The sequence below is a fragment of the Mus pahari genome, chromosome 4 (assembly GCF_900095145.1).
Source record: "Mus pahari chromosome 4, PAHARI_EIJ_v1.1, whole genome shotgun sequence".
NCBI classification, from domain to species: Eukaryota; Metazoa; Chordata; class Mammalia; order Rodentia; family Muridae; genus Mus; species Mus pahari.
In genome coordinates this window covers 79,251,878-79,279,059 of record NC_034593.1, presented here as the reverse complement: position 1 = coordinate 79,279,059, position 27,182 = coordinate 79,251,878, and the positions used below count along the sequence as shown (strand labels likewise).

At 46.4% G+C, this 27,182-nt stretch overlaps 2 protein-coding genes across 11 annotated transcripts in view; one reads left to right on the top strand and one right to left on the bottom strand.

Annotated features, from left to right (window-relative positions):
- The window catches only part of Gon4l (gon-4 like), an 86,221-nt gene extending 73,009 nt beyond the window's left edge, over positions 1-13,212 (bottom strand). For 4 of the 9 annotated variants that reach the window (XM_029538051.1, XM_029538059.1, XM_029538058.1 and 1 more), the window contains exons 1-2: positions 10,487-10,544; positions 8,152-8,673 (exon numbers count right to left, since the gene is read on the bottom strand). In XM_029538051.1, the coding sequence (XP_029393911.1) occupies positions 8,152-8,647 (496 nt within the window). In that variant the 5' untranslated portion in view covers positions 8,648-8,673; positions 10,487-10,544. The other 5 variants (XM_029538054.1, XM_029538055.1, XM_029538053.1 and 2 more) reach the window with 5 other exon arrangements.
- Positions 12,118-27,182, top strand: part of Syt11 (synaptotagmin 11) — a 28,744-nt gene continuing 13,679 nt past the window's right edge. Inside the window, exons 1-2 of one of the 2 annotated variants that reach the window (XM_021195804.2) lie at positions 12,118-12,404; positions 22,138-22,964. In XM_021195804.2, the coding sequence (XP_021051463.1) occupies positions 12,371-12,404; positions 22,138-22,964 (861 nt within the window). In that variant the 5' untranslated portion in view covers positions 12,118-12,370. The remainder of the gene's footprint in view (positions 12,405-22,137; positions 22,965-27,182) is intronic. The other variant, XM_021195803.2, reaches the window with a different exon arrangement.

Here is a 27,182-nt window from a genome sequence, read left to right as displayed (position 1 = left end):
AAAAAAAAAAAAAAGAAAGAAAGAAAGTAAAGAAAAAAAAACTGTAAGCAGGCTAGGTGGCCCTGTAAGCAGGCTAGATGGCCTTTAGCCCCAGCATTAGGAAGGCAGAAGAAGGTGGCCACCTGAGATACAGGACAGTCTGTACTACAAAGACGGACAGCGGGAGCAGGCAAGGACACAGGGCAGACTGAGAACCTGCCCATCGAGCTGTCCTTGGTCTCCATTTTCTCTTTTGTACTTGCACACACATACACACAAACACCCCAGAGTCTGGCATCCCTTTATCCTAACACTCAGGGGGGAAAGGCAGCTGTCAAGGCTAGCCTGGTCTACAAAGTGAGCTCCAAGCAGCAAAGCTATACAGTAAGACACCCCACCCCTTCTTTTAATTTACTTTACATCCCAATCAATGTGCCCGTTCCCAGCCCACCCCCACCCCCGAATTCCATAGTCTCTCTCCCCATTCCCCCTCCCCTTCTCCCAGAAAGTGGAGCAACCCCTGACCCTGACACATCAAGTCTTTGAAGGACTAGGTGCTTCTTCCACTGAGGCCAGACAAGATAGTCAAGTTAGGGGAACAGATTCCACAGACAGGCAACAGCTTTAGGGGTACAACCCACTCCAGGTGTTCAGATACACATGGAAGACCCAGCCAGCTGCACATCTGCTAGGTGTGGAGGGGCCTAGGTCCAGCCCTTAAAGATAATTTATTGTTTAGACCAGTCAAGTGCAGTTGTGACTAGAGAGAAGGTGTAGAATAAGAGTTCAATCTGTAACAGAAGGCCAACAATCAGGTGAGATGACTTACCACTACCTTCAGACCAGCGCCCCCTCCCCCAACCCCCACCTCAGCCCCCCACCCCAACCCCAACCCCCACCCGTGCCAAAAAAAGTGAAAGTGAAAATAGATACACATAAGAAGAAAACAATGCTTGAAAAGAAAGAAAGAATACAATTCTTGCATATTACATATATCAAAGAGTCACTCTATGGGGATCAGGGGGAGACTTGAAGTCAGGAGGTGAGCAGGGCTGAAGAGGGCAGGGGAGGAGCAGGGCTGAAGAGGCAGTGAGTCTGACACTCACTGATTTTTTTTTAAGATTTATTTATTTTATGTATATGAGTACACCATTGCTCTCTTCAGACACACCAGAAGAGGGTATTGGACCTCTGGAAGAGCAGTCAGTGCTCTTACCCACTGAGCCATCTCTCCAGCCCCCACTCACTGACTCCTGTATTCATTTGTTGGCGGATACTTTTGGGACAGTGGTTCTTGTCTATGATTAGTCTGATGCTTTGTTGTGAACCTAACCTTTAACAGCTGATGTGTTTCTCCAGCCTTGTTTTTATTTTGAGACAAAGTCTCCCCACATAGCTGAAGCTGGCCAGGAACTTGCGGTCTCCTGGCTCAACTTCCCAACGGCCAACATTACAGATCCGTGCCACCACACCTGGGTACTTTCTGTATTTCTGAAATTGTCTTATCTGTTTGCATATTCTTCAATTAAACATTCGTATTTCAGAAGGGGTCCAAGTGGCATTGGAGATGTAGATCAGTTGGTGGAGTTCTTAGCTAGCATGCATAAGGTCCTGGAGTGGACACCAGCAACCACAGGAACTGGGAGTGGGGTTCATGCCTGTAAGCCCAGCATTAGGAAAGAAAAAGCAGGAGAATCTCAAGTTCAAAGCCAGCCTAGGCTACATACAAAGTTCAAGGCCAGCCTGGGCTCATATATATATTTTAAGACTATGTCTTAAAAAGGAAACCAAACTATTTGTCACTTTCCTCAATTGAAACATACTCCCCTGGGGGCTGGAGAGATGGCTCAGCAGGTAAGAGCACCCAACTGCTCTTCCAAAGGTCCTGAGTTCAAATCCCAGCAACCACATGGTGGCTCACAACCATCCGTAACGAGATCTGGCACCCTCTTCTGGAGTGTCTGAAGACAGTTACAGTGTACTTACATATAATAAATAAATAAATCTTTAAAAAAAAAAAGAAAGAAACATACTCCCTATGGCCATCGAGAAATAGCTACAGTATTAGACCTTATCTCAAAGGAGAGAGCAAAGCATAAATACATCCTTTATTTTTTATCATCATATTGGTATCTTCAGTTTCAACTAGTACACAATACTCCTAAATTAGAGACTACCCCACCAAAAAAAGAAAAAAGCCTATATTTTAAATAACAGCTTAATCCTTAACACTTTCCATTCTGCCTCCCTTTTAGAGCCCAGGCTTACCTACTGAAGCTATAGACTTCAGACTTTGCTTAACAAGGACCATAGTAACTGCAGTAACAAGGACTGTAGTAAAACTGTAGTAAATTTATCAAGGACTAGCAAAATGGTTCAGCAGGTTCAAGTGGATTGCAACCTAGCCAAATAACCTGAGTTTGATCTCCAGAAGCAATACAGTAAAAAGAGAGAAGTTCTGTCAGTTGTGTCTAGCCTGGGCTACACAGTGAGTTCAAGGCTAGTTCAAGCAGTCAATAACAGTAATTCTCCTGTCTCAGCCTCCTACGTACTGAAATTACAGGTATGTGCTAACACATTTGCAGTGCTTTCTTTCTTTGTGTTGGCTTTTCTGTTTTTTGAGATAGGGTCTCCCTGCCTGTCCTGGAATGCACTATGTAGTCTAGACTGGCTTTGAACTCACACCTCCCAAGTGTCAGGATTAAAGGAGTGTGCCAACATGCCCCAGCTCTCTCTATTTTTTTCCCAAAAACAGGTTTCATGTTACCCAGGCTGACCTCAAACTCACTACGTAGCCAAAGACAACCTTGAATCCTGTCCAAGTGGCAGGATTCCAGGCATGGGGTCACCACACGCAGACAACTTGCTTTTTTTTGAGGCAGAGTCTTACAATGTAATCCTGACTGGCCCCTAACTTTCAGCAATCCTCCTGAGTGCCTGGATTACAGGCAAATACCACCATGGCCAGCTGACAAGCTTTTAAACATACATGCCAGAACCTTTAAATCCATATAAACATTGCCCTTCCAAGTACATAAGGCCAGGCTGACAGCAGAGATTCCTCCACTGGGACTTGGGGCACCTGAAACATCTGGAACTACTCCAAATTATCCTACAAGTTTAATGTACTCTAACAAGGCAGGGTCTCATGTTCAGCTACGCAGCCAAGGATGCACTAGAACTCCTGATGCCCACCCTGCCTCCTAAGTGCTGACTTTACAGGTGTTCTCCACCATACCCAGTCTATGCCATGTTGAGGATGAACCCGGAACTTCATCAACACTAGGCATGCACTCCACTCAACTACATCAGATCCAGAGGTACTGGAACCCCCCCCCCCCCACAGCTACACTTAGGTGCTTGTAAGCAACTCAAAGTAAGTGTTGGGAATTGAACTTCAGTCCTCTGTAAGCAGTATGTACTCATAACCACTGAGTCATCTCTCCAGTCCCTGGTTATTCTTTTTAAACTGGTTTATATACACTAATTTCCATCCTTCCCTGTCTCTTCCTTCCTCTGCATCACAAAATCCTTTACATACATTATACAAAGTTCCTTGCCATTTTCTTCATCTCACTAAGTTACACTGCTATCTAATTTAACTCTCCTCCAGGAAGTCTCTGGAGACGTCCATACTTCCCTTTCTTTATAAACCTCCCCATCAGGAGGCTGGAGAGATGTTTAGCACCAGCTGCTCTTCCAGAGACCCTGGTTTGATTCCCAGCACCCACATGGAAGCTCACAACTACCTGAAAGCCCAGTTCCAGGGCATCTGACATGCTCTACTGTTTTCCATGGGTACCAAGCACACAGTGTTGCAGACACACATGCAGACAAAACACCCATACACATAAGGTAAATATTAATAGCACAGTTCAGTTCACATAGTGATCCAGTTTTAGGGGATCTGACACCCTCTTCTGACCTCTGTTAGCACTAGGCATGAACATGGGTACACAAACAACCATACAAAACACTCGGACATAGAAAATAAAATACACCGGGCAGTGGTGGCACACACCTTTAATCCCAGCACTTGGGAGGCAGAGGCAGGCAGATTTCTGAGTTCGAGGCCAACCTGTTCTACAGAGTGAGTTCCAGGACAGCCAGAGCTACGCAGAGAAACCCTGTCCAAAAAAATAAAAAATAAAAAGAAAAGAAAATACATCTTTTTAAAAGGCAATTAAAATTTAAATAAAAGCAAAATCAAAAATTGGAGCTACTGAAAGAGGAGGAGCAATGCAGAGCTGGGGCTGTCCCTAGGTCAGAGCTTGGCCAGAGCACACTCAACCTGAAGCCAGAGCCTCAGCATTGCAGTAAACAGACTGCAGGAGACTAAGCCCAGGTGTGGTGCTTACTACAAAAACATTCTACTGCCCTTCCCTTCTCTGTCTCCTCTCCCTTTCTCCTCAAGTCTTCCTAATTCCCTCAGCTTGGGCACCATTGGAGAGGTAGATGGAGTTAGAGTGTCTGCTCATCGTACAGGAGGGGGCGCTCTGAATTCAATCCCCAGAACTACTTAGCAAACAAACAAAGTGATAGGCAAGACACTCGGAAAGTGATTAACAGCAATTCCTGCTGTTCTCACAGATCTCAGTTTTGATCTCAGTTTGGAGCAGCACCGAGATGGGCGAGCTCACAACTCTGGCCACTCCAGGAGGCCTGAGGTGGGACATTCCCTGGAACCCGGGAGTCCTGGGACTGCCTTGACAACACTGAGGAAGGACAAAGACAAAGAACACTTAAGAGTCTACAAGCATAGTTTAACAATGTAACAACCATAGTGAAATGCTGAAACTTTCATAAATTATGTATCTTTTCTGTATTTCTTCCATCTTTCTACAATCAATATGATGCTGTTTTCTTAAGTAGTAAAACAAAACGTTGAGCCAAGTGAAGCTTACACTTCAATTTCTGCACTTGGGGGCTAAGGTGAGAGGCCAATTTGGGCTGAAAACAGGGTTGGGCACAACAGCAGGGCTCTTTAATCCCACATCTCAGGAGGCAGAGGCTAGAGATCTGAGTTTGAGTTCAACTTGGTCCACACAGGAAGTTCTAGGCCAGTAAGAGCTCTATAGCGAAACTATTTCAAAAGAGAGAGAGAGAGAGAGAGAGAGAGAGAGAGAGAGAGAGAGAGCGAGCGAGAGAGAGAGAGAGCTCCAGCAAAACTCAGAGAGACAGAAACTGATAACATTCCTACCTGGCACCTCACAGCTTCTATAACTCCAGTTCTGGGGGATATGGTGCCATCTTCTAGCTTCTCTAGCTTAGATGGAGGGGTGGAGGGACTGCGCCAGCTCAGAGGTACAAGCCTACATAGACACTTCAGCATGTGAGAGGATCAAAAGCTTAAGACTGTCCTTACATGGTTCGGCTTTAAGACGGGGTCTCCCTGCGTGATTGCTGTTTTGTTTTGTTTTGTTTTTTTAAAAAAAAGATTTATTTATTATTATAGGTAAGTACAATGTAGCTGTCTTCAGACACACCAGAAGAGGGCATCAGATCTCATTATAGATGACTGTGAGTCAATGCTGGGATTTGAACTCAGGACCTTCAGAAGAATAGTCAGTTCTTAACCGCTCTTAACCGCTCTTAACCGCTGAGCCATCTCTCCAGCCCGGTTGCTGTTTTTTTTTTTTTTTTTTCAAATCCAGACTCTGTAGAGTCTTTTTTTTTTTTTTAAAGATTTATTTATTTATTATATGTAAGCATACTGTAGCTGTCTTCAGACACTCCAGAAGAGATCTTGTTACGGATGGTTGTGAGCCACCATGTGGTTGCTGGGATTTGAACTCCGGACCTTTGGAAGAGCAGTCGGGTGCTCTTCCCCACTGAGCCATCTCACCAGCCCCCGGTTGCTGTTTTTTAAAGGGGAGGATTGAGATAGCCCCTGTCACCAAGACATACTACTGGAGTTGGATACCAAGAGCCCACATGACGAAGAGAGACTGACCCCCAAAGTTATCCTCTGATCCCTACATTAGAACCACAGGACTCGGGCTGGCAAGATGGCTCAGCGGGTAAGAGCACTGACTGCTCTTCCAAAGGTCCTGAGTACAAATCCCAGCAATCACATGGTGGCTCACAATCACCCATCACTCGTAATGAGATCTGACGCCCTCTTCTGGCGCTTCTGAAGACAGCTGCAGTGTGCTTACATATAACAATAAATAAATCTTTAAAAAAAAAAAAGAACCACAGAACACACTCACCCACACACACCCCACTACACATATATGCACAAACAGAATAAATTAAAACATAATTTAAAAACAGAGAAAAATAAAAATAGTATACTCTAAATTTTAATTATTTTGAATAGTTAGAATTATGAGTGATCACATACACCACTGAAGGTCAAATCCAGAGCCACAAAAATGTAAAGCATGAGTCTCTACAGGTGACCCACAACTCACATGGCCCAGCCCTTGGCTTCTTAACATAGTGCATAATCTGGCTTCATATTCACATATAGGAAACCAAAAATTAAGTATGTATATTTTGAAAATATTAAAAAATTAAAACTCATCCTTTAGGCATGGTAATATGTAATTACCATAACTTTTGCACTCAGAAGGTAGAGAGGCAAGAGCCGTTTGTCGATGGCAGGCAGGGCTACAAAGTGAATTCCAGACTAACCTGAGATAGATAGATAGATAGATAACCCAAAAGAAAAAAAAAAATTTTTTTTTTGTTTTTGTTTTTTTTGTTTTTTCAAGACAGGGTTTCTCTGTATAGCCCTGGCTGTCCTGGAACTCACTCTGTAGACCAGGCTGACCTTGAAGTCAGAAATTCACCTGCCTCTGCCTCCCAAGTGCTGGGACTAAAGGCGTGTGCCACCACGCCCAGCCCAAAAGAAAATTTTGAAAAAGAGGATAAAAACAACAGGAGGCTGAGGACTTAGCTCAGAGCCCACGCCTAGTCTGTACACGCTCTTAGATCCACGTACAATGCAAACAAACAGAAGCAAGAGAGAGTGTTATCTCTGTTTACCTGCTGGAAAAACTACAGTGCCTAAAGAAGTAAATTAAGGTTCTTACAACTGAAACCTAACCTGCCATTCACATGTCACCTTTCCCTACTTCTTCCAAGCTACTACATCACCACCTATTCAAGTTGTTCCTACCCAAGGAGTCCAAGGCTCCATTCTGTCAAACTGCAATCTTCAGTGCCCTCAGTCCAAAGCATTCTTCATCTCTGGAAAGCGTTTCTTAATGTCCAAAGTTATCCTTTAAACTACTGCCCTCATCCCATGAATACAAAACTAATAAAGTGCACAGTTCACCTCTCCAGATATACAGGATAAAGCCTAAAAGTAAAAGGGGAAGAAAAGGCTAGAGAGCCAGCTCAATACTTCATAGCAATCATTGCTCTTGCAGAGAACCCAGGTTTGGTTCCAAGCACCATACACGATGGCTCACAACCACTCATAATGTCAGTGCCAGGGGTTCTGATACTCTGCTCTGGCTCCACCGTCACAAGGTACACACACAGTGCACATATATATGCAAGTAAAATACCCATATAAATACATTTTTTAATGGGGAGGGGGTAAGTCAAAGAGAATACAGAGAATTGGAGAGGAAAAGAAATTCTCAATCCACTTGTAAGGTTCACAATTCCAAGTACAGACCACAGCATTTCCCTTTACAGACACATTTCTCTGGGAAGGCAACACAGAACGAGAAGACAAGCCAGGTGCTAGTGGCCCATGCCTTTAGTCCCAGGATTCAGGAAGCACAGGCAGGCAGAACTCTGTGAGTTCAGGGCCAGGCTGATCCATACAGAGTTCTAGCACAGCTAGAGCTACACAGAGAACCCCTGTCTCAAAAAACATCAAAACAACACAACTAAGTGACACACAGTCTGTGCCTTACTGAAATGCTTGGGTCCAATAAGAATATGTGTATTCATGAGATTTATTAGAGATGGGATCTAAGCTTACACCTGTAATTCATTTACTAGTCTGACAACAGTCCTATATGATATTTTTCTGATACCTTGTAGTTTTGACATAGCTCCCCACAAGGTCAGATATGGGATTTTAAACTTACAGCATCCTGTTAGTACTACAAAAGAAAAGTGTAGAGCGTTTTGGGATTTAGATCCTCAGATCAGAGATGTTCAACCTAAACAGGAAAGGAAAAGGCAACCCAGACCTTTCACCCTTACCTCCTTCTGTCTTGGCTTCTTCAGCAGGCTCTCCTGAAGGAGGCTCCTCTCGGACAGGGTGAGCCCCTCCATCTTCTCTGGTAACCTGACCAGGTGTGAAGACAATTCTCTTCCCTTTCCTTGAGGCAGAGGCCTGGAGTCTCCCTTTATCCATGTGTACAGGAAGGGAATGAGAAGACTCCAAGGAAGAAAGGGGGATTTCCTGAGAGACGGTTACATCAACGGCTTCCATGACTGCTAAGTTCACAGGCTGGGTAAGCATCTTAGAGTTCAAAGACAGAGCCTCCACATTGAGCTGATGGTCTCCATCCTGCGCTTCAGGGCACACTGCACTGTCCTGACTCTGACCCCAGGACAGGGACTCTGACCCGCTGTCTGCGAGCTGGTCCGTGTCTGGCTTCACGGCTGCCTCTAGGTCCAAGTCATCACCCTCCTGATCATCTTGCTGCTGAGAAGACTCGGTCACTGAAATTCTTCTCTTCTTACAGGGCAACATTTTACAAGTTCCACATCTGTTCCATCCTAGAAGCATAAAAACCACGTCATTATCACTTCAGTGGTAGTTAACAGTAGTAACATTTCTCGAGTATCATTTCACCCTCCCCAAGTTTAATCATGAGCATGGTATTTCATACCAAATACCTAGGACTTTTAACAGAAGATAAGAAATTCATTACAGGGGCTGGTGAGATGGCTCAGTGGGTAAGAGCACCCGACTGCTCTCCCGAAGGTCCGGAGTTCAAATCCCAGCAACCACACGGTGGCTCATAACCATCTGTAACAAGATCTGACGCCCTCTTCTGCAGTGTCTGAAGACAGCTACAGTGTACTTACATATAATAAATAAATAAATCTTTAAAAAAAAAAAAAAAAAGAAAGAAAGAAATTCATTACAGAGAGGCAGGCGGATTTCTGAGTTCGAGGCCAGCCTGGTCAATAAAGTGAGTTCCAGGACAGCTGAGGCTACACAGAGAAACCCTGTCTCAAAAAACAAAAACAAAAACATAAAAAGAAATTCATTACAGTAGCTCAGCTCAAACTCCACACTGAACAGTATGCTAACTTGACTAAGCGATACCTTAATCTCTTAAGCTTGTTACCTCAGACTTCATGTGATAGTGCAGGCCTCTTCCCAGCCTAGGAAGAGGCAAATGGATCCGAGTTCAAAGCCAGACTGGCCTGGAACTGGCCACCTGCACTCATATTCACATACCCACACACAGACATATAAGCAAATATTTAAAAAAGTAAATCTTATAGCACTGAGTATCACTCTTCTAGTATCCTTGTCTTCTAGAGCTATGAAGTCAGTGAGAAACCAGAATCAATAACTGGTTTCTCCAATATCCAGCATTATGTGGTATTGTAGACTATTCCCTGAAGAGATGAATGAATGAAATTGGGCCTAAACAAAGTTATGCTGCGTTTGGACTAAACAGGGAGCATTTCCATAGGTACTGGAGGGTGAAGTCCAACTTGCTGTGTATCTCAGGGTGATCATGTATTATGACCCTGCTGCTTCCACTGACAGGTGTTTCAGCACACCTCCTTAGTAAGTTAGGAACCCAGGGGTTTTTTTGTTTGTTTGTATTTTGGTTTTCCGAGACAGGGTTTCTCTGTGTAGCACTGGCTGTCCTGGAACTCACTCTGTAGACTAGGCTGGCCTCGAACTCAGAAATCCACCTGCCTCTGCCTCTCGAGGGCTGGGATTAAAGGCGTGCGCCACCACGACCGGCTAAAGCTGATCTTAAGCCTCCGCAACTCACGTTCTCTAGGGCATCAAGGGAGGCCCCTCGCCCTAAGAACCCTGGTTCTTATCTTCGTAAAGCTCAATAACCAAGAGAAGATTCGCTGATCCTGTCGGGGAGGATAGTAAATGAGTAAGGAGGGGAGTGGGGAGAGCCTTAGTTCACAGATGACTTCCTAAGGCTCACGGAGAAGGAAGCAGAGGGGAAGCGGGGAAGAGAGGAGCAGCCGGGGGCCATTCAGGCAGAACTGTGCGAGGATCGCTCCGAGCGCTTCGAACTCCCGTACCTCCGAGAGTCTGCTCCCTGAAGGCCAGGCAAGGCTGACCAAGAGTGAGTGAGCGCCGACGAGCGCGCAGTCCCCAAAGCCCTCCTCAACAAGCATTTCACAGGAGTCCTAGCTCCGCGCTCCACCTCAGAGCTCAACGCCAGCCCAGGTCCGCACCAGCACGCACACCCCTGCTACCCGATTCCCCTCACGCACCGGGCACCCAGCCTCGGAGCAGACGCCCCTCATCCTGGGCGGCCTCCGCCCGGGAGCCCCACGTCTAACGTGCTGCTTTCCCGCCCCACCACACACTACCAAATACCCTCGGAGGCCGGCTCGATCCCGCGGAAACCCAGCTTCTGCACCAGCGGAAGTAACGCAACGGCAGCGGCTGACGTGCGCGCCCCCGAGGCGCGGGACCTGCACGTCAAGGAGCATGCGCCAGGGGATCGGGGCCATCTTAGCTTAGGGCCTGGTGAAGCCACAGCCCTGAGACGTCAGTTCATGGAAAAAGTAACCGAACACATGACAAATGGATGGATGGGGAAGAGGCAGGCGTAGCCCTGATTTCGAGGCCAGGCTGGTCTACAGGACGAGCTGTAGGACGGCCAGGGCCACACACAGAGACCCTGTCTCGAAAGAGAAGAAAGAATGAAAGAAAGGGAAAGAGGGAGGAAGGCAGGGGTGGAGACTTCCTACTGGGGGAGACTTCCTACTCTTCCCTAGTTGCCGACCCAACTCAAAACCTGGGGGTGGGGAATCCATGTTTCCATAGTTTAAGTTGACAACTAATCACCCTCCCCACAAAATACTTGGAGCATAGGAAGAAAAGGAGAATTCCTAAAATTCAGAGAGATGCTTCATATAGCTGAGGTCAAAGTCAGATTTGAACTCAAGGTATAGCAGTTATTCATATCTGCATAGTAGTCTTTATTTTGCAAAATGTTCTTTTTTTAAAGATTTATTTATTTTTTTGTATATTAGCACACTGTCACTGTTCAGACACACCAGAAGAGGCATCATCCCATGACAGATGGTCGTGAGCCACCGTGTGGTTGCTGGGTATTGAACTCAGGAGTAGTCAGTGGTGCTCTTAACCGCTGAGTCAACTCTCCAACCCGCAAAATGTTCTTATACTAGGTGATTTGGTCACCACAATAAGTCCTGTGTACCAATGAATATTTTTATCACTTTTTCAGGTTTGCAGATTCTGGCCTTACAGGATTTGAACTCACAAAAATACCCAAATTGGAATAAGTTATTCCAATTCTAGCTTCTAATGTATTGACCCAGTGCCCGGTAAAGAGCCTGGGCCATAATGTTCAAAAATTCATTTTTTTTGCATATTTTCTGGTGTTTTATACTCCAGAGTACTGGGTTTAAAAGCATGCACCACCACTACCCAGCAGACTTTAAGTCTTTATTATTGTTTTTGTTTTTCTGAGATAGGCTCTTGTTATACACCTCAGACTGGCCTGAAATCTTGATCACTCTGCTTCTACCCAGGTTTCAATCTTTAGTCAGTTTCCATAAACGCCTTTACTGTTTCAGGAGTGCGCTAAAATAATAGCCATCAATACTGAAACAGTATAGAATTTTGCTTTTCTCAACTCCTCGGACCCAGAAGGATCAGCTATATAAACCCAGGCAACTAGAATTACAGCTTCAGAAGACGCTAAAGCGACTATCTTCCTGCCCTTCTGTATTTGGAGACCTATCCAAGACTGTCCTTGACTCTCCTTCCTCACCCACTCGAGTGCTATAGTCACAGGAACGTGCGACTGAGCTAAACACCTACACTTCTTACTGGGCTTTGAAATTTAGCCACAAACACCCACAGTCTGTGAATGGGCGGAGACTCATCCTCGGGAAAACTCGGCAGTGGGAGGAGTCTTCTCTCGAAGAGCTTCCGGAATCTTTCGGGCAGAGGCGGAGTCTTCTGCCGAGGGCCATTCGGAAAGAGGCGGAGCCTATTTCTCATCAGGACCAGTCTGACTGCACCTGCATCCTTAGCTCAGAGCATCCCTGGAGCATCTAAGAGGAAAGCGCAGCTAGCAACCAGGGATCGTACTGCAGGGGCAGTCGGCCATGCACCTTCCCCTCCCCTGATCTGGAGGTCTACAGCCGCGGCCTCGGTACTGACCGAGATTCCCAAAGTTGTCTGACCTCTGCAAAAGTGTTTCTATCAAGAGCCTCTGATTACAACATGGCTGAGATCACAAATATACGCCCCAGCTTTGGTAAGTAGAGCCAAGAAAACTAATTTGGGGGCGATCAGTGCCGTTGCAATGCCAGATAGCTGAGGAATGGGCGGGGAGTGAAGTCCAAATGGGACCCTCTCATTGCCAGCCTAGCGAGAATAGGGCCTGAGGTCATGAGTAGAAGGCTGTGAAGAACCTCTGAATTTCAGTTGTTGGCAAGGGCAGAGTGCCACCGAGCTTAGGCAAGTCCAGGATGCTAAAACCTTGATGGTAAACCTTGATGGTGCACTGTCAGCACGACTGGAGGTGAGAAATGGCAAGCTTGCGGAGGATGTGAACAGCCCCCCCCCTTTCTGGAGGAAGAGAGGTGGGGTAGGCCGAGCCCTCCCCCTAGGGGCACGCAGGGCGGTGCCCCTTCCTCCCCCTCCTACTTCTGAGGGCTGCAGGAGAGGAAAGTGGCAAGGGGGATGGGACATCAAGATGGCAGCGTGGAGACTATGGGCTGTATGGCTGGAAGCCAAGGGAGGCGGAGGCCTCCAGGGATAGAAGGGTGCGGGGGTGGGGAGCTCAAATGAAGCCACTCCTTAAGCCGGTCAGAGGGTTGCTAGGGCTAGGGTAAAATGCAAGTCCTGCATGCTTCATTCTGCACCGTAATGGTGTAGTCCTTCGCAGTGTTACCAAATGGCGCTTGGCGCCGCCGGGCGGAGAGATGACGTGATGTCTATTTCTGAACCTCCTGGCAGTGCCTAGGCGCCCCTTCCGGGGCCTTTGTTCCCTGTTTTCCCGGTCTGGCATTTCAAAAAAGGGGACTCACCCGCGCTGGTGCTGGCCTGGGAGGTAATCCTGGCCTGGGGGAGGGGCTGGAGAGGCCCAGCCCGGGGGAGGTCGCTTTGTGTACCACAGAAAGCATTACGTCATCTCGGAGCCGCTGGTCCAAGACCTAGCCCTCTGGGTTCTCAGAGCACTTTTACACTCCCTGGGGCAGAAAGCACTGTGGTAAATAGGTGGGAAAGAAAGCAAGAGAGGCTTGGCCAAGTCGTTTCCTCTTGGGGAACTCCTCCATAACGATCCAGGAGCATAAACTTCTCATGCTCTGCTTCAGACCACATAAATAAGTAAAATAAAATTGTCCTTCGATTGGAGTAATCAAGTAAGAGTTGTTGCAGAGCAAACCTAGAACCTTCATATTCCTTAAGAGAGTATATCCCTCAGACAATCCAGGTGTGAGCATTAGGTTCCAAAATTTAGGGTAGAGACACAAGCCATCTTTAAAAAAAAAAAAATGGCTTTCTCACTCCCAAGAAAGAGGTATATGGAACTGAACGAAACCCAGTGTTCTCAACATAAGCCATCAGATCACAGCAAAAGCGTCCAGACAATGGATCTTCACACCCCTAAGCCCTTGTTCCCATTTGACCCCAAGGCTGGGTCTTACTGTATTTCTTCAGCTTTGCTCTGTCTCTATCCTCTAAGTCTTGAGTTTCCCAGACCGAAATCCTTTTTGTGATCACATGAGAAACCCAGGATTTTCTTCACAATCTTTTGCTTCTCAAACTCTCTTTTTCCAGCAGAGTTCTTTCTCTAATTGCAATTCTAGAGCCTTTTGAGAGTAGATGAAACAGAACCTGGACTTGTGGTTTCTTTACTTCCTGAGTTCAAGGCCAGTTTAGGGCTACTTCCTGAGTTCAAAACCTGACTGGACAAGGTCATGAGACTGGTCTCTAAAAACAAGAAGCCAGGAATGGTGGTTCAAGGCATTTTCCCCCAGTACTTGGGAGACTGAGGTAGAAGTGTCATGAGTTCAAAGTAAGCCTGAGTATGTCCAATCAGCGCCCACTAGAGACTGAAACCCTGAAAAAAATAAAAATAAAACAAAGTTAAAAAAGTGATCATAGCATGGTGGATCACACTACAATTCTATAGCACTGGGAAGGTGGAGTTTAGAATTCAAAGGCCAGGGCCAGGAAGATGGATCAGTATGTAGAACACTTGGGCTCAAAACCTAACAAACTGAGTTCTAGCCTTAGAGCCCACATAAAGGTGGAAGGAGAAAAAAGGAATCCACAGAGCTGTCATCTACCTTTACCCATACACTCATGGCATGTCACACACACGCACATGCACACATAGTAATATGGTTTTTGAAATATTTAAAACAACAAAAAAATTGAAGGCCAGCTTTGGCTGTATAGCCATTTTGTAGCCTGGGCTACATGACACTCTTGTTTCAAAAAAAAAAAAAAAAAGAAATTGAACAAACAAACAAATCAAAATACTCAGGGAACTAAAGTGTTAGCGCAACAGTTAGGAGCACTTGTTGCTCTTGCAAAAATCCTGAGATTAATTCCCAGAACCCACATAAAGGTTCACAAAGATCATAACTCCAGCCCAAAGAAATCAGTGTCCCTTTCTGAGTTTCACAGGCTCTAGGCGCACAGGTGGTGCACATGCATGCAAGCAGGCAAAACACTTGCATATCTAGAATAATCACATAAATATTAAAACAAAATTTAATATTTTTTTGTTTGTTTGTTTGTTTGTTTTTCGAGACAGGGTTTCTCTGTATAGCTCTGGCTGTCCTGGAACTCACTTGGTAGACCAGGCTGGCCTCGAACTCAGAAATCCGCCTGCCTCTGCCTCCCAAGTGCTGGGATTAAAGGCCTGCGCCACCAGGCCCGGCATTAATATATTTTTAAAGAAATTATTTTATGTACATAAGTATACTGTTACCATCTTCAGACAGATCAGAAGAAGGCATCAGATCCCATTACAGATGGTTGTGAGCTACCATGTGGTTGCTGAAAATTGAACTCAGGACCTCTGGAAGAACAGTCAGTGCTCTTAACCACTGAGCTATCTCTCCAGCCCTATTTATTTTTTTAAAGAAATTAAATAGTCCAATTTTTTTTTTTTAATTCTTATCTGAGCAAAGGCTGAAGGAATTGGGAATATCTCCTGTGTCTCCAGATCCCTAGACCCTTATAGATTGCCCCAAAGAGAATTGCCACTCTGACATTTTCATTTGTTACAAAGTCCTTTAAAGTCCAGCACATGACAGAGGATACACAGGTCAACATTCAGTTAGACATGACCTTGAGAAACAAAAAGTAACCAATCAGGAGAATGATTTTCTTCTTTATTGGTTGAATCACTCATTCACTCTGTGACACAACACAAGACTACCTAGGATGTCAGTCCATATCTTTCACCTTCTTTCAGAAAGGGTCTTCTTGTTATACTTAGGTTAGGTTAGGTTAGGTTTGGTTTGGTTTGGTTTGGTCTAGTTTGGTTTGGTTTGGTTTTTGAAACAAGTTCTCACGATGTAGCTCCAGATTGCCTGAAACTGGATCTGTAGACCTGACTGGCCTCAATCTCACTGAGATCCACCTGCCTCTGCTTCCTAAATGTTGAGATTAAAGGCGTGTACCACTCTACCTGGCTGCTTATTTTCTTTCTTTCTTCATTGCTTTTGTTTTTGTTTTGCTTTGTCTTGTCCTCTTTGAGACAGTATCTCTCAATGTAATTATGGTTGTCCCTGACCTTGCTCTATAGATCTTATTAGTCTCAAACTCACAGAGACCCTCCTGCCTCTGCCTTTTGAATGCTAAGATTAAGGGAGTTTACCACCACACCTGGCACTCATTTGTTATTTTTCTTCTGAATATGGAAGGATAGCAGGGCCTTGAATTTCTGGAGATTCCTATCTTCCCATAGGACTTCTAGACATACAAATGCATGAGCTGTGTGATGAGCTTTTACATGGGTTCCCAGGATTCAAACACACATTCCTGTGCTTGCGAGATAAATACTTCTATTCACTAAGCCATCTCCCTAGCCCCAATTTGTTTGTTTGTTTGTTTGTTTGTTTGTTTTGAGATAGGTTCTCATGTAGCTCAGGCTAGCCTAGAACTTGCTCTGAAGCTGAGGATGGCCTTGAATTCCTGATCCTCCCACCTCCACTTCTGAGCACTGCAATTGCAGACATGGGCCACTGCACCCAGTTACTTGCAACACTGGAGATCAAACTCTGTCTCGAGCAGTGAGGGAAAGCATTCTATCAATGGAGCTACATCACCAACCCCACTGCTACTTAAAACATTCACTTAGCAGTGAACTGGCCAGTGCTGGTTCAAGCCTTGAATCCCAGTACTAGACAGGCAGTGGCAGGAGGATCTCTGTAAGTTTGAGGCCAGCCTGGTCTGCAGAACGAGTTCTGGGAGAGCCAGGGCTACACAGCAAAAACACTTCTTGGAAAAAATATAAACAAAGAATACACACATACAAACATGCATGCATGCATACATACACACATACATATGTACATGACACTTCAGTCATTAGTTCCGACTCCCTTTTCCCACCAAACTTTTCTTTTTTTTTAAGATTTATTTATTTATTTTATGTATATGAGTACACTGTAGCTGTACAGATGGTTGTGAGCCTTCATCTTGTTGGGAATTGGATTTAGGACCTCTGCTCGATCCAGTCAACCCCACTTGCTCAGTCCCTGCTCACTCGGGCCCAAAGATTTATTTATTATTATAAATGAGTACACTGTAGCTGTCTTCAGACGCACCAGAAGAGGGCATCAGATCTCATTACGGGTGGTTGTGAGCCACCATGTGGTTGCTGGGATTTGAACTCTGGACTTCAGAAGAACAGTCAGTGTTCTTACCCGCTGAGCCATCTTTCCAGCCCCCACCACCAACACCACCAAACTTTTCATTAGAGCAAGGAAGAGGCCTTGAATTTCACCATCTGCTGTTTCTAGTTCACTGTCTTGGGTGTTGGGACAGAGGGAACAATACTGAAATGGATGCGAATGTAGGGCAGAGGTAGAATGGCAGTGAGCGCCTAAGGAAGGCTCCTTGGTCCCCCAGAGCCACGACACCACACCATGGAGCCAAAGAACTATGCAGACATCTCCCAGTCTTGGTTTTTAAACTTCTTTTTCAAATTATGCTAAAAAAAAAAAAAAAAAAAAAAAAAGCCTGTCTTGGGCCAGCAAGGTAGCTCAGCAGATAGGGGGTGCTTGCTGCAAAGCCTGATTAATGAGCTGAGTTCCAGCTATGAGACCCATGCCTGGTTGAAGGAGAGAACACACTCCAGAACCATATCCTTTGCCTCCCTCTCCCCACCTCGCCACCCCCGAGTGAGTATGCGTGCTGTCAAACACATTGCACACACATCCTTATCTACAAGGTGTGGTGGCTCACACCTGTAATTCCATCCCAGCACTTGGGAGACTGAAACATAAAGTTTACCTTGGTAGTTCCCTTCTGCCCTCTTCTCAGTCAGTCAGTCAGCGGTCACCTTCACTAAACAACAGCAAACAATCTGCGAGAAAGCTCCTGACTGGGCAGCGGAGAGCCATGTCTTCATATTGGAGCCATTCCGACCGGCCATACAGTTGTTTTCACACGGATTTACTTAGCTTCGGTTAAATGTCAGAAACTCAAGTTTGCGAACGAGCAGGATGGGATTCTTGCCTCTGAACTTCTCCCCCAAAACAGTTATCTGTTACCGAGTGATGTAAACAGGAGCATAGATGAGACATGGGCCTGCGCATCATGCTTTTGAGTGTTAATAACAGCTTCTTTCCTTACCTGTATTCCTTCAAAGTGAAGACTGTTCGTTTCTGACTGGTTCTCAGCTTTCACTGAGCGGTGAAATACTGAGATAGAAAGGATTTCAGAATTATGACATCCTGGGGAGGAAGCGGCAGACAGATCTTTCCAAGTTTAAGGCCAGTCAGAGCTTCAGGGTGAGACCCAGTTTTTAAATAAAAGAAAGGAAATAGAATAAAAAGGAGGCTGGAGAGATGGCTCAGCAGTTAACAGCACTTCAGAGGACCTGGGTGCAGTTCCCAGCATCCACATGGCAGCTCACAACTGTCTGTGACTCCAGTTCCAGGGGCTCTGACACCCTCACACAGATGGACACGCCAGCCCAACACCAGTGTAGATCAATAAGAACAAGTCATTAGAAACTTTTTTAAAGAAAGAGAAAATTTCAAGAACACATGGTCCAATCTCCATTGGGGTAATCCCTGTGGTTATTTATTTGTTCACTTATTTACTTAGGTTGTTGCTGTTGTTTGTAACAAGCAAGGTCTCCCCATGAAACTCACGATGGCTTTTTACATTGGCTATTATTTGTTTTTAGATTTTATTCATTGGGCTAAGTGGAAGCTGGATCATACCTTTAATCCCACTGCTCAAAGGGAGAGGCAGGGGAATCTCTGTGAGTTCAAGGTCAGCCTGGTCTTCATAGTGAGTTCCGGGATAGCCAGAGCTATGTAATCACACCATGTCTAAAAAAAAAAAGTATCTTTATTTTATTTATTTATTTATTTATTTATTTTGGTTTTTTGAGACAGGGTTTCTCTGTGTAGCCCTGGCTGTCTGGAACTCACTCTGTAGCCAGGCTAGCCTCAAACTGAGAAATCTACCTGCCTCTGCCTCTGCCTCCCAAGTGTTGGGATTAAAGGCTTGTGCCACCACTGCCTGGTTTAATATGGTTTCTAGCACTCTGCTTTTTTATTTTTTATTTTTCCCACAATACAGGGTTTCTCTGTGTAACACCCCTGGTTGTCCCAGAACTGTTTGTAGACCGGCTGTCTTGAACTCAGAAAAATCTGCCTGCCTTTGCCTCCCAAGTGCTGGGATCAAAGGCCTATGCTAACACCTAGCCTGCTCTTCTTAAATTTTTTTGTCTTATTTCTTTATTCATGTGTGCATATCCTTAATTATGTTTTAAAAAACACATGTGGGGGCTGGAGAGATGGCTCAGGGGTTAAGAGCACTGACTGCTTTTCCAGAGGTCCTGAGTTCAAATCCCAGCAACAACATGGTGGCTCACAACCATCTGTAATGGGGTCTAATGTCCTCTTCTGGTGTGTCTGAAGAGAGCAATGGTGTATTCAATATACATAAAATAAATAAATAAATCTTTAAAAAAACAAAAAACAAAAAAAAAAAACATGTGGCCGGGCGGTGGTGGCGCACGCCTTTAATCCCAGCACTTGGGAGGCAGAGGCAGGTGGATTTCTGAGTTTGAGGCCAGCCTGGTCTACAGAGTGAGTTCCAAGACAGCCAGGGCTACACAGAGAAACCCAGTCTTGAAAAACAAAACAAAACAACACAAACCCCACATGTGGGAGTCAGAAGAGTTCCCACAGAACTTCACAGTTTTGGCAGGAAGCACCTTCACCCTGGTTTTGTGTTTTGTTTTCTCCCAAGTATTCCAATTATGTATAATATACCCATATATATAATCCAGAGTCTGGATTCTGGTGGCAATAGGGTCAGAAGTTAAATTCCGTCAATGGCATTAGCCAATCTGTAGACCTAGGAAGATTTCTAAATTATAAATGTCCTGATTGTAAACCAGGGACAGCGTTGGTCCTATTCATTTACTCAATGGGTTCTTTGGTAATAAAAAGTCTCTATGCTAATGCCTTCCAGGGGCCTAATAAGTCCGCATTAAAATACCTAAGTCAGGACAGAAACATTTCATTACTGTCAGTGCTGTGTGGGATGCCCAATGCAGATTCAATTACACTGCCGCCTACAAGAGGTAGACTGTGCGTTTACAATGGAAGCCAGGGCGAGCCTAATGTCGGCTCAAGCCTGTGCTCACTTGACCTGTTATTCTTGCCCATAGGTGGGCAGACTTTCCAGTCTCCAGAGGGTTTTATGTTTATCTTGGATGCCTGCATTCACAGTGCCTGTCTACCCTTGTTGCTAAGATGTAGGTTATTGAAGTCAACAGTGGACCAAGTCTGGGTTTGATGAAAAGTTTTTGGCTTCTGGTCATTTGCTCACTGGTCCATGCCTGTGGCCCATGTTTGGAGCACGTAAGCATGACAGTACAAACTGGACCAAAGCTGTTTGCTTCTTGGCAGCTGAGAAACTGAGACAGACGGAGGACAGCTCTGTTCTTACTAAATGTATCTAATGAAGAAAAGCAGATGAACAAACACAGGTCAGCGTAATAAGCGGACAGAAACCCAGGACAGTGACGAGTTTTGTTCATGTGGGACAGGAGGTGGCTCTTTCCTGAGGTGAGCCTGGCCCATGGCCTCCAGGAATTGAGACTGTCGGCCCTGCCGATGAGGATATTTAGCAAGAATCTGGAATGTGCTAGAATTGTATTTATTTCCTTAGTTCTTCAGACTTCCAGCTCTTCCCCCAAGGCGTAAGAGGGACAGGACACTATAAGCCTTAGGTAGTAAAACCCGTTTAGTTTCAATGAACTTAATTAAGTCAGGCAGGTCCAACTTTTAAGGGAAAGACAAGCCTAGTGGCAGGGAGAGGGAAGCAGGGGAGACAGATCACTGTTCTGTGCCTTTAGTTATTTGTTTATCCAGGAGACAATACCTTTACATGCCTGCTATGTGTTTTAAACATTGCCTTACACCAATGAGCGAGATGACGCGCCCCATAAGGGCTACATTCCAGGGAAGATAATGAACAGCAAAATTATGGAGCTGAGTGCTATGGTCAGATCCACACAGACGAGGCTAGGGCCAAAGATTAGTGAGTTTGTGACCAGCTTTGCACTATAATGTAATTCCTTCTGTAGAGACAGGATCTCAGGTAGCCCATGTTGGTCTTGAACTTGATACCTTGAGCCTTTTACCCTCCTGCTGCCACCTCCCCTAGTGCTGGGACTGCAGGCATAACCACCATGCTTTGTTGTATGTGGCACTGAACTCAAACCCAAGGCTTGTGTGTGCTAGAGAAGCACTGCCTGACTACACATGCAGCCTCTTCTGAGACAGGGCTTCTCTGTGTAGCCTGTCCTGGAACTCACTCTGTAGGCCAGGCTGGCCTCGAACTCAGAAATCCGCCTGCCTCGGACTCCTGAGTGCTGGGATTAAAGGTGTGCGCCACCAGGACCCTGCTAAGGCTGCTGCCTAGCATGCTGGCTGCTCTGAGCTGACCACATTGCCGGGAAATCAACCAATCAATCAATAAGATACTAGAAGAAGGTTTTAGAAGAAAATTATATTTGAGGTGGACATATGTCAAATTCCTTAAATCTCAGCACTCAGGAGTCAGAGGCATCAGCTGTTCCAAGTCTGTGCTGGGTGTTCTGGAATGCCTTCCTGAAACCAACCTCACAGCTCCTGCCACGTGCAGTGGTTAAGGTGAACAGATTCCCACGCAAAAGGCAACCTTCAGACACTCCGCTTTCTGAGAAGCACAAATCAAACTGAGCAATCAAATCTGCAAGTGCTATAAAGGTTTTAAAAAAGAAGAATCAGGGAGTGTCAAGATGGCTTGGTGGTAACCGGGCGTGGTGGCGCATGCCTTTAATCCCAGCCCTCGGAAGGCAGAGGCAGGCGGATTTCTGAGTTTGAGGCCAGCCTGGTCTACAGAGTGAATTCCAGGAAACCCTGTCTCAAAAAAAACAAAAAAAAACAAAAAACAAAAAAAAACAAGAAACTAAGTGAGCCAGTCTTTAATCCTAATACTTGGGAGGCTGAGGAAGGCAACCCCTATGTGATCGAGGCCAGCCTGGTCTATATGGCAGTTTGCAGGACAGCCAGGGTTACATAATGAAACCCTGTCTCAAACAACAGTAGCTTTGCAAATGTGTTCTGTGGCTTTAGCAGGAAGGCAAGGGTTTGGGTCACTTGGGCAGTGAGCAGAAAAGCTCCAAAGCCCGGATGGGGCTGGAATGAGGACTAGTTTGGCCCCAGGAGAGGCTGCTCTTGACAGGAATGGAAGTCCTGTTCTGACCTAACTGTGGTCTCTGCCTTCAGATGTGTCCCCAGTAGCAGCTGGCCTCATCGGGGCCTCGGTGCTGGTGGTGTGTGTTTCCGTGACTGTCTTTGTGTGGACCTGCTGCCACCAGCAGGCAGAGAAGAAGCACAAGACCCCACCATACAAATTCATTCATATGCTGAAAGGCATTAGCATCTACCCAGAGACCCTCAGCAACAAGAAGAAAATCATCAAAGTTAGGAGAGACAAAGACGGCGGCCCTCGGAGAGAAAGTGGACGAGGGAACCTGTTGATAAACGCGGAGTCTGGCCTGCTGAGCCACGACAAGGATCCCAGAGGGCCTAGCCCTGCATCTTGTATGGACCAGTTACCCATCAAAAGAGACTATGGGGAAGAACTGAGAAGCCCCATGACAAGCCTGACCCCTGGTGAGAGCAAAGCCACCTCCCCGTCCTCACCAGAGGAAGACGTGATGCTAGGCTCCCTCACCTTCTCAGTGGACTACAACTTTCCCAAGAAAGCTCTGGTGGTAACAATCCAAGAGGCCCACGGGCTGCCAGTGATGGATGACCAGACCCAGGGCTCTGATCCCTACATCAAAATGACCATTCTTCCCGACAAGCGGCATCGAGTGAAGACCCGAGTGCTTCGCAAGACCCTGGACCCCGTGTTTGATGAGACCTTCACCTTTTACGGCATTCCGTACAGCCAGCTGCAGGACCTGGTGCTGCATTTCCTCGTGCTCAGCTTTGACCGCTTCTCTCGGGATGACGTCATCGGGGAGGTCATGGTGCCATTGGCTGGAGTGGACCCCAGCACGGGCAAGGTTCAGCTGACCAGGGACATCATCAAGAGGAACATTCAGGTGAGGAGGAGGAGTGTGCAAGGGAGGGATGGTCGAAGGGGGCATGCCAGATCTCAGTGGAGTGAGAGGAGGAGGGTCAGCAGAGAGACGATAGCAAAGACATGTGACAGAGAAGTTACTGAGTTCTCAGCTAAGCTGTACTCAAAGGATAACTGAAGGCCAGGCAGGTGTGTTCCTCTAAGAAGCAAATTCTGGGAGACAAAAGGGCAAGTTGCTTCTAAGCTTTCACTTAGTGCTTGGTATCCAGCTTGTGTGGAACAGACTGGTCCACCAGCCTTTGACTCATCACAATTTAAGGCCAAAGGGGCTAACCTGGTGTTCTAGAACCTGCGTTCTTCCTTGAGGGAGCCTGCACCACATTGCTGAAAAAGTATAAAAATTAATTCACTTCATCCTCAGCTTCCTTTCCTAGGTGATTATAAATGTTATTATGATTTTTTTTTTGAGATGGGGGGTCTCTCTCTCTCTCTCTCTCTCTCTCTCTATATATATATATATATATATATATATATATATATATATATATATATATCCCTGGCTATCCTGGAACTCATTAATAGGCTGGCATCAACTTCACAGAGATCTGCCTGCCTCTGCCTCCCAAGTGCTGGGATTAAAGGCACGCACCACCACGTCCAAATTTTCTATTTTTTTGTTTTTGTTTTTGTTTGTTTATTTGAGATAGGGTTTCTCTGTGTAGCCTAGAACTCACTCCATAGAGCAGGCTCAGTCAGAGCTCCTCCTGCCTCTGTCCCCAGTGCTGGGATTAAAGGTGTGCGCCGCCACTGCTCCACAAGTTTTGAGACAGAGTCTCATGTAGACCAGACTGGCCTGGAACTTGAGCTGGATTTGTACCCAAAGATGACCTTCAGTTCTGCCTCTCCCGGCCCCTGTTTCCCAAATACTGAGATTATAGGTGTGCACCACCAAGTCCAGCCGTGGCCATGTCTTCTCGATTTCCTTTTTTTGTTGTTCTGTATGTCTTTTTGTTACATTTGCATTTTATTTATTTGTAAGCTATAAGGAACACATGTGTGTCACATGTCTGTGGAGATGAGAGAACAACTTGCAGGAGTTGATTTTCTCTTTCCATTCAGATCAGGCTTGGGAGCAAGCACACTTTCCCACTGAGCCATCGCAACGGTCCCTGAGCATTTCTTTGAAAAATATCTTTATTATTATTTCTGAGTGTGTGTTCTTGCCTGAGGACAGAGGGAGTTGAACTCCTTGGAGCTGGAGTTTAACTGTCTGATGTGGGTGCTTGGAACTGAACTGAGTCTCTGAGAACAACAGGAGCTCTTAACCACCGAGCCATCTGTCCAACCCCTGTGTATGTCTTTTTATAAGCATGCTATGACTTCAGTGTAGCACAGCACTTCACTTTCCAGGCCTAACCTTTAACACAGAACTTTCGCTGCTCCTCTCCCTGGTTTGCAGTGGGAGGAAGGTCAGGACCTCCACCCTTTGCTTTCTCCCTCTTTCCCACTCAGAAATATTACTCTGGAATTAACGTCCTGCGTACAGAGCATATACAACCACCCCTCCAGAGCACATACAACCACCCCTCCTGGCAGCTCATCCAGGTTTTCGCATGGAGCTTGGGGGGCAGAGCGGGGCTGTAGGTGCACACTGGTGCTGGAATTGACTACCTGACACCTCAGCTTCTGCTTCCCAGCTGCGTGACAGTGGGCACCTCACTCCTGTCAGTCTCTTCCCCTTAGCTGACAACACTGCCTCCCCCATTAGGTCACCATAAGGAACCAGGTAACGTGCCTGGCGTATTATTATCCTTAAGAAGTTCTCACCTTATTGGGGGGAAAAGACAGTTGTTGGCAGTGTTTGTTTGCAACCCAGAGGCCTGAGGGTCAGTGCTCCTAACTGCCGAGCCATCTCTCCAGCCCCGAAATTTGTTTTTTAATGTTGATCAAGAATCCGATGGAACTGAAGATGACCTTGCACTTCTTGTTGTCCTCCCTGCATCCCACACTCTGGGGCTTAGGTGTGAACTAGCACATAGTGTCTGCAGTGCAAGAATTAGACCCCAGGGCTCACATGTGCCTGCAAGCATGCACGCTACCAGTTGAACTACATCTCCAGCACTTATTTTTATTGTTTTGTAACACATGGGGTCTCACTGTGTAATTCTCGATGGCCTGGAGCTGACTGCATAGACTGGGCTGGGCTGGAGCTGACTGCATAGACGGGGCTAGCCTGGAGCTGACTGCATATGTAGCCTAGGCTGCCTTTTTTTTTTTTTTTTTTTTGATATTTTCTTCATTTACATTTCAAATGCTATCCTCAAAGCTCCCATACCCTCCCCCATGACCCCCACCCTGCTCCCCAACCCATCCACTCCCGCTTCCTGTTCCTGGCATTCCCCTGTACTGGGGCTTATGATCTTCGCAAGACCAAGGGCCTCTCCTCCCATCGATGGCCGACTAGGCCATCTTCTGCTACATATGCAACTAGAGACTCAACTCTGCCTAGGCTGCCTTTGAGTTTACAGTGATCCTCCTGCTTTTGCTGACTGAGTACTGGAATCCTATACTAGCCAATTCTGACTCTGAAAACTGGGCATCATGGCAGAGGCTTGGAATCCCAGCTCTTGGTCAGTGAGATGAGGAGGCTTAGGCGTTCAAGGTCATCCTCAGCTCTAGGAAGCTGAATGTTAACCGAGGCTACAGGAAACTGTCTCAGAAACCCGCACAGGCGCACGCACACACACACACACACACACACACACACACTCACACACAAGGGCTGTGGATGTGGCTGAGTTGGTAGAGTGCTTGCCTATGAGGTACAGAAATGTACCTGGTCCCATAGGAAATGAAAGTGGAGGGCCATACCTACAACCCCAGTACTTAGGAGGTACAAGCAAGAGATTCAGGGGTTCAAAGTCAGCCTTCCCTAAAAGTTCAAGAACAGCCTAAAATTCTTGACATCCTAGCTCAAAGGGAAAAAAGGACATAACAGGAAGGGACAGTGGAGACGACAGAAGGGAAAGTCCCCTCCTCTGCCTTCTCCCGCCTACTTTTCCTCAGTCTCTGCTCCCCACTTTCCAGTTCCCTGGCTCCCATTTCCAGTGGAGTGCTCGGCCTTGTCTTTTGTGGAAGGAGGGCGTTTCCAACAGCACCCACCAATCTTCCAGGCCACTCGTGTGCTCACAGTCCAGTAGTGTGGGGGAGGGGTGGCTCTGTGCCGAGCTGCAGCTGGGAAAAGACCGGCCAAAAAGGAACTGATTCAGGCTGGAGACAAAGCAGCCTCAAATCCAGGGCACTGGGCAGAGAGCACAAACAACGGCATTTGCTAAACTGCCAGGAGTCTTGGAGAGAGCCAAGTTTCTTCCCACTTAATTAACTCCTTTCATGAGGATGAAGCCAGGGCTAGGGTCCTGAGCAATGCATCCAAGTAGGAGAGGCCCCGACAGGACAGCAGAGCTGGCCAGACTCCCACACTTCCTGAGCCCTCACCTCTGATCTGCACCAGGCCGTCTGTCCTTCAGTCACCCCCAGGATGCCCAGCCGAAGAGCCCCCAAATGCTGCCTCCAAATCCTCCTAAGGACAAAGTGTGGGCTTCAGCCAGAACGCCTCCAGACATTTCACTCTCTGGCTCATCTTTAAATGGCATCTTTTTTTCTAAAAAGGGGCCTAGTGGAGATGAGCTGGGGATCTAGCTCTGGGTCCTACACACACCGAGCTCCATCCCCAGCCCAGGACATCCTCTTACAGCTTGTTACTGCAATCAAACCTGCCTTCTAAGATTCCTGGGTAGGAAGGCTTAGAATATGCACAAAGCTACACAAAGGTGTGAGCACACGTGTTTGTGTGTCCTTCTGAGCTACGCACCAGCCCCTAGAGGAAATATTTTTTGAGACAGGATCTCACTGTGTAGATCTAGACATCCCCAGCTATGTAGACCAGGCCTCTATCTACAAAGTGCTGGGATTAAATGTATGTGCCTCTGGGTGGTGGCGGCTCACGCCTTTAATCCCAGCACTTGGGAGGCAGAGGCAGGCGGATTTCTGAGGCCAGCCTGGTCTACAAAGTGAGTTCCAGGACAGCCAGGGCTGGTGGTGCACTTCTTAATCCCAGCACTCCGGAGGCAGAGGCAGGCAGATTTCTGAGTTGGAGGCTAGCCTGGTGTACAAAGTGAGTTCCAGGACAGCAAGGCCTATAGAAAGTAACCCAGTCTCAAAAAATAAAATAAAATAAAAA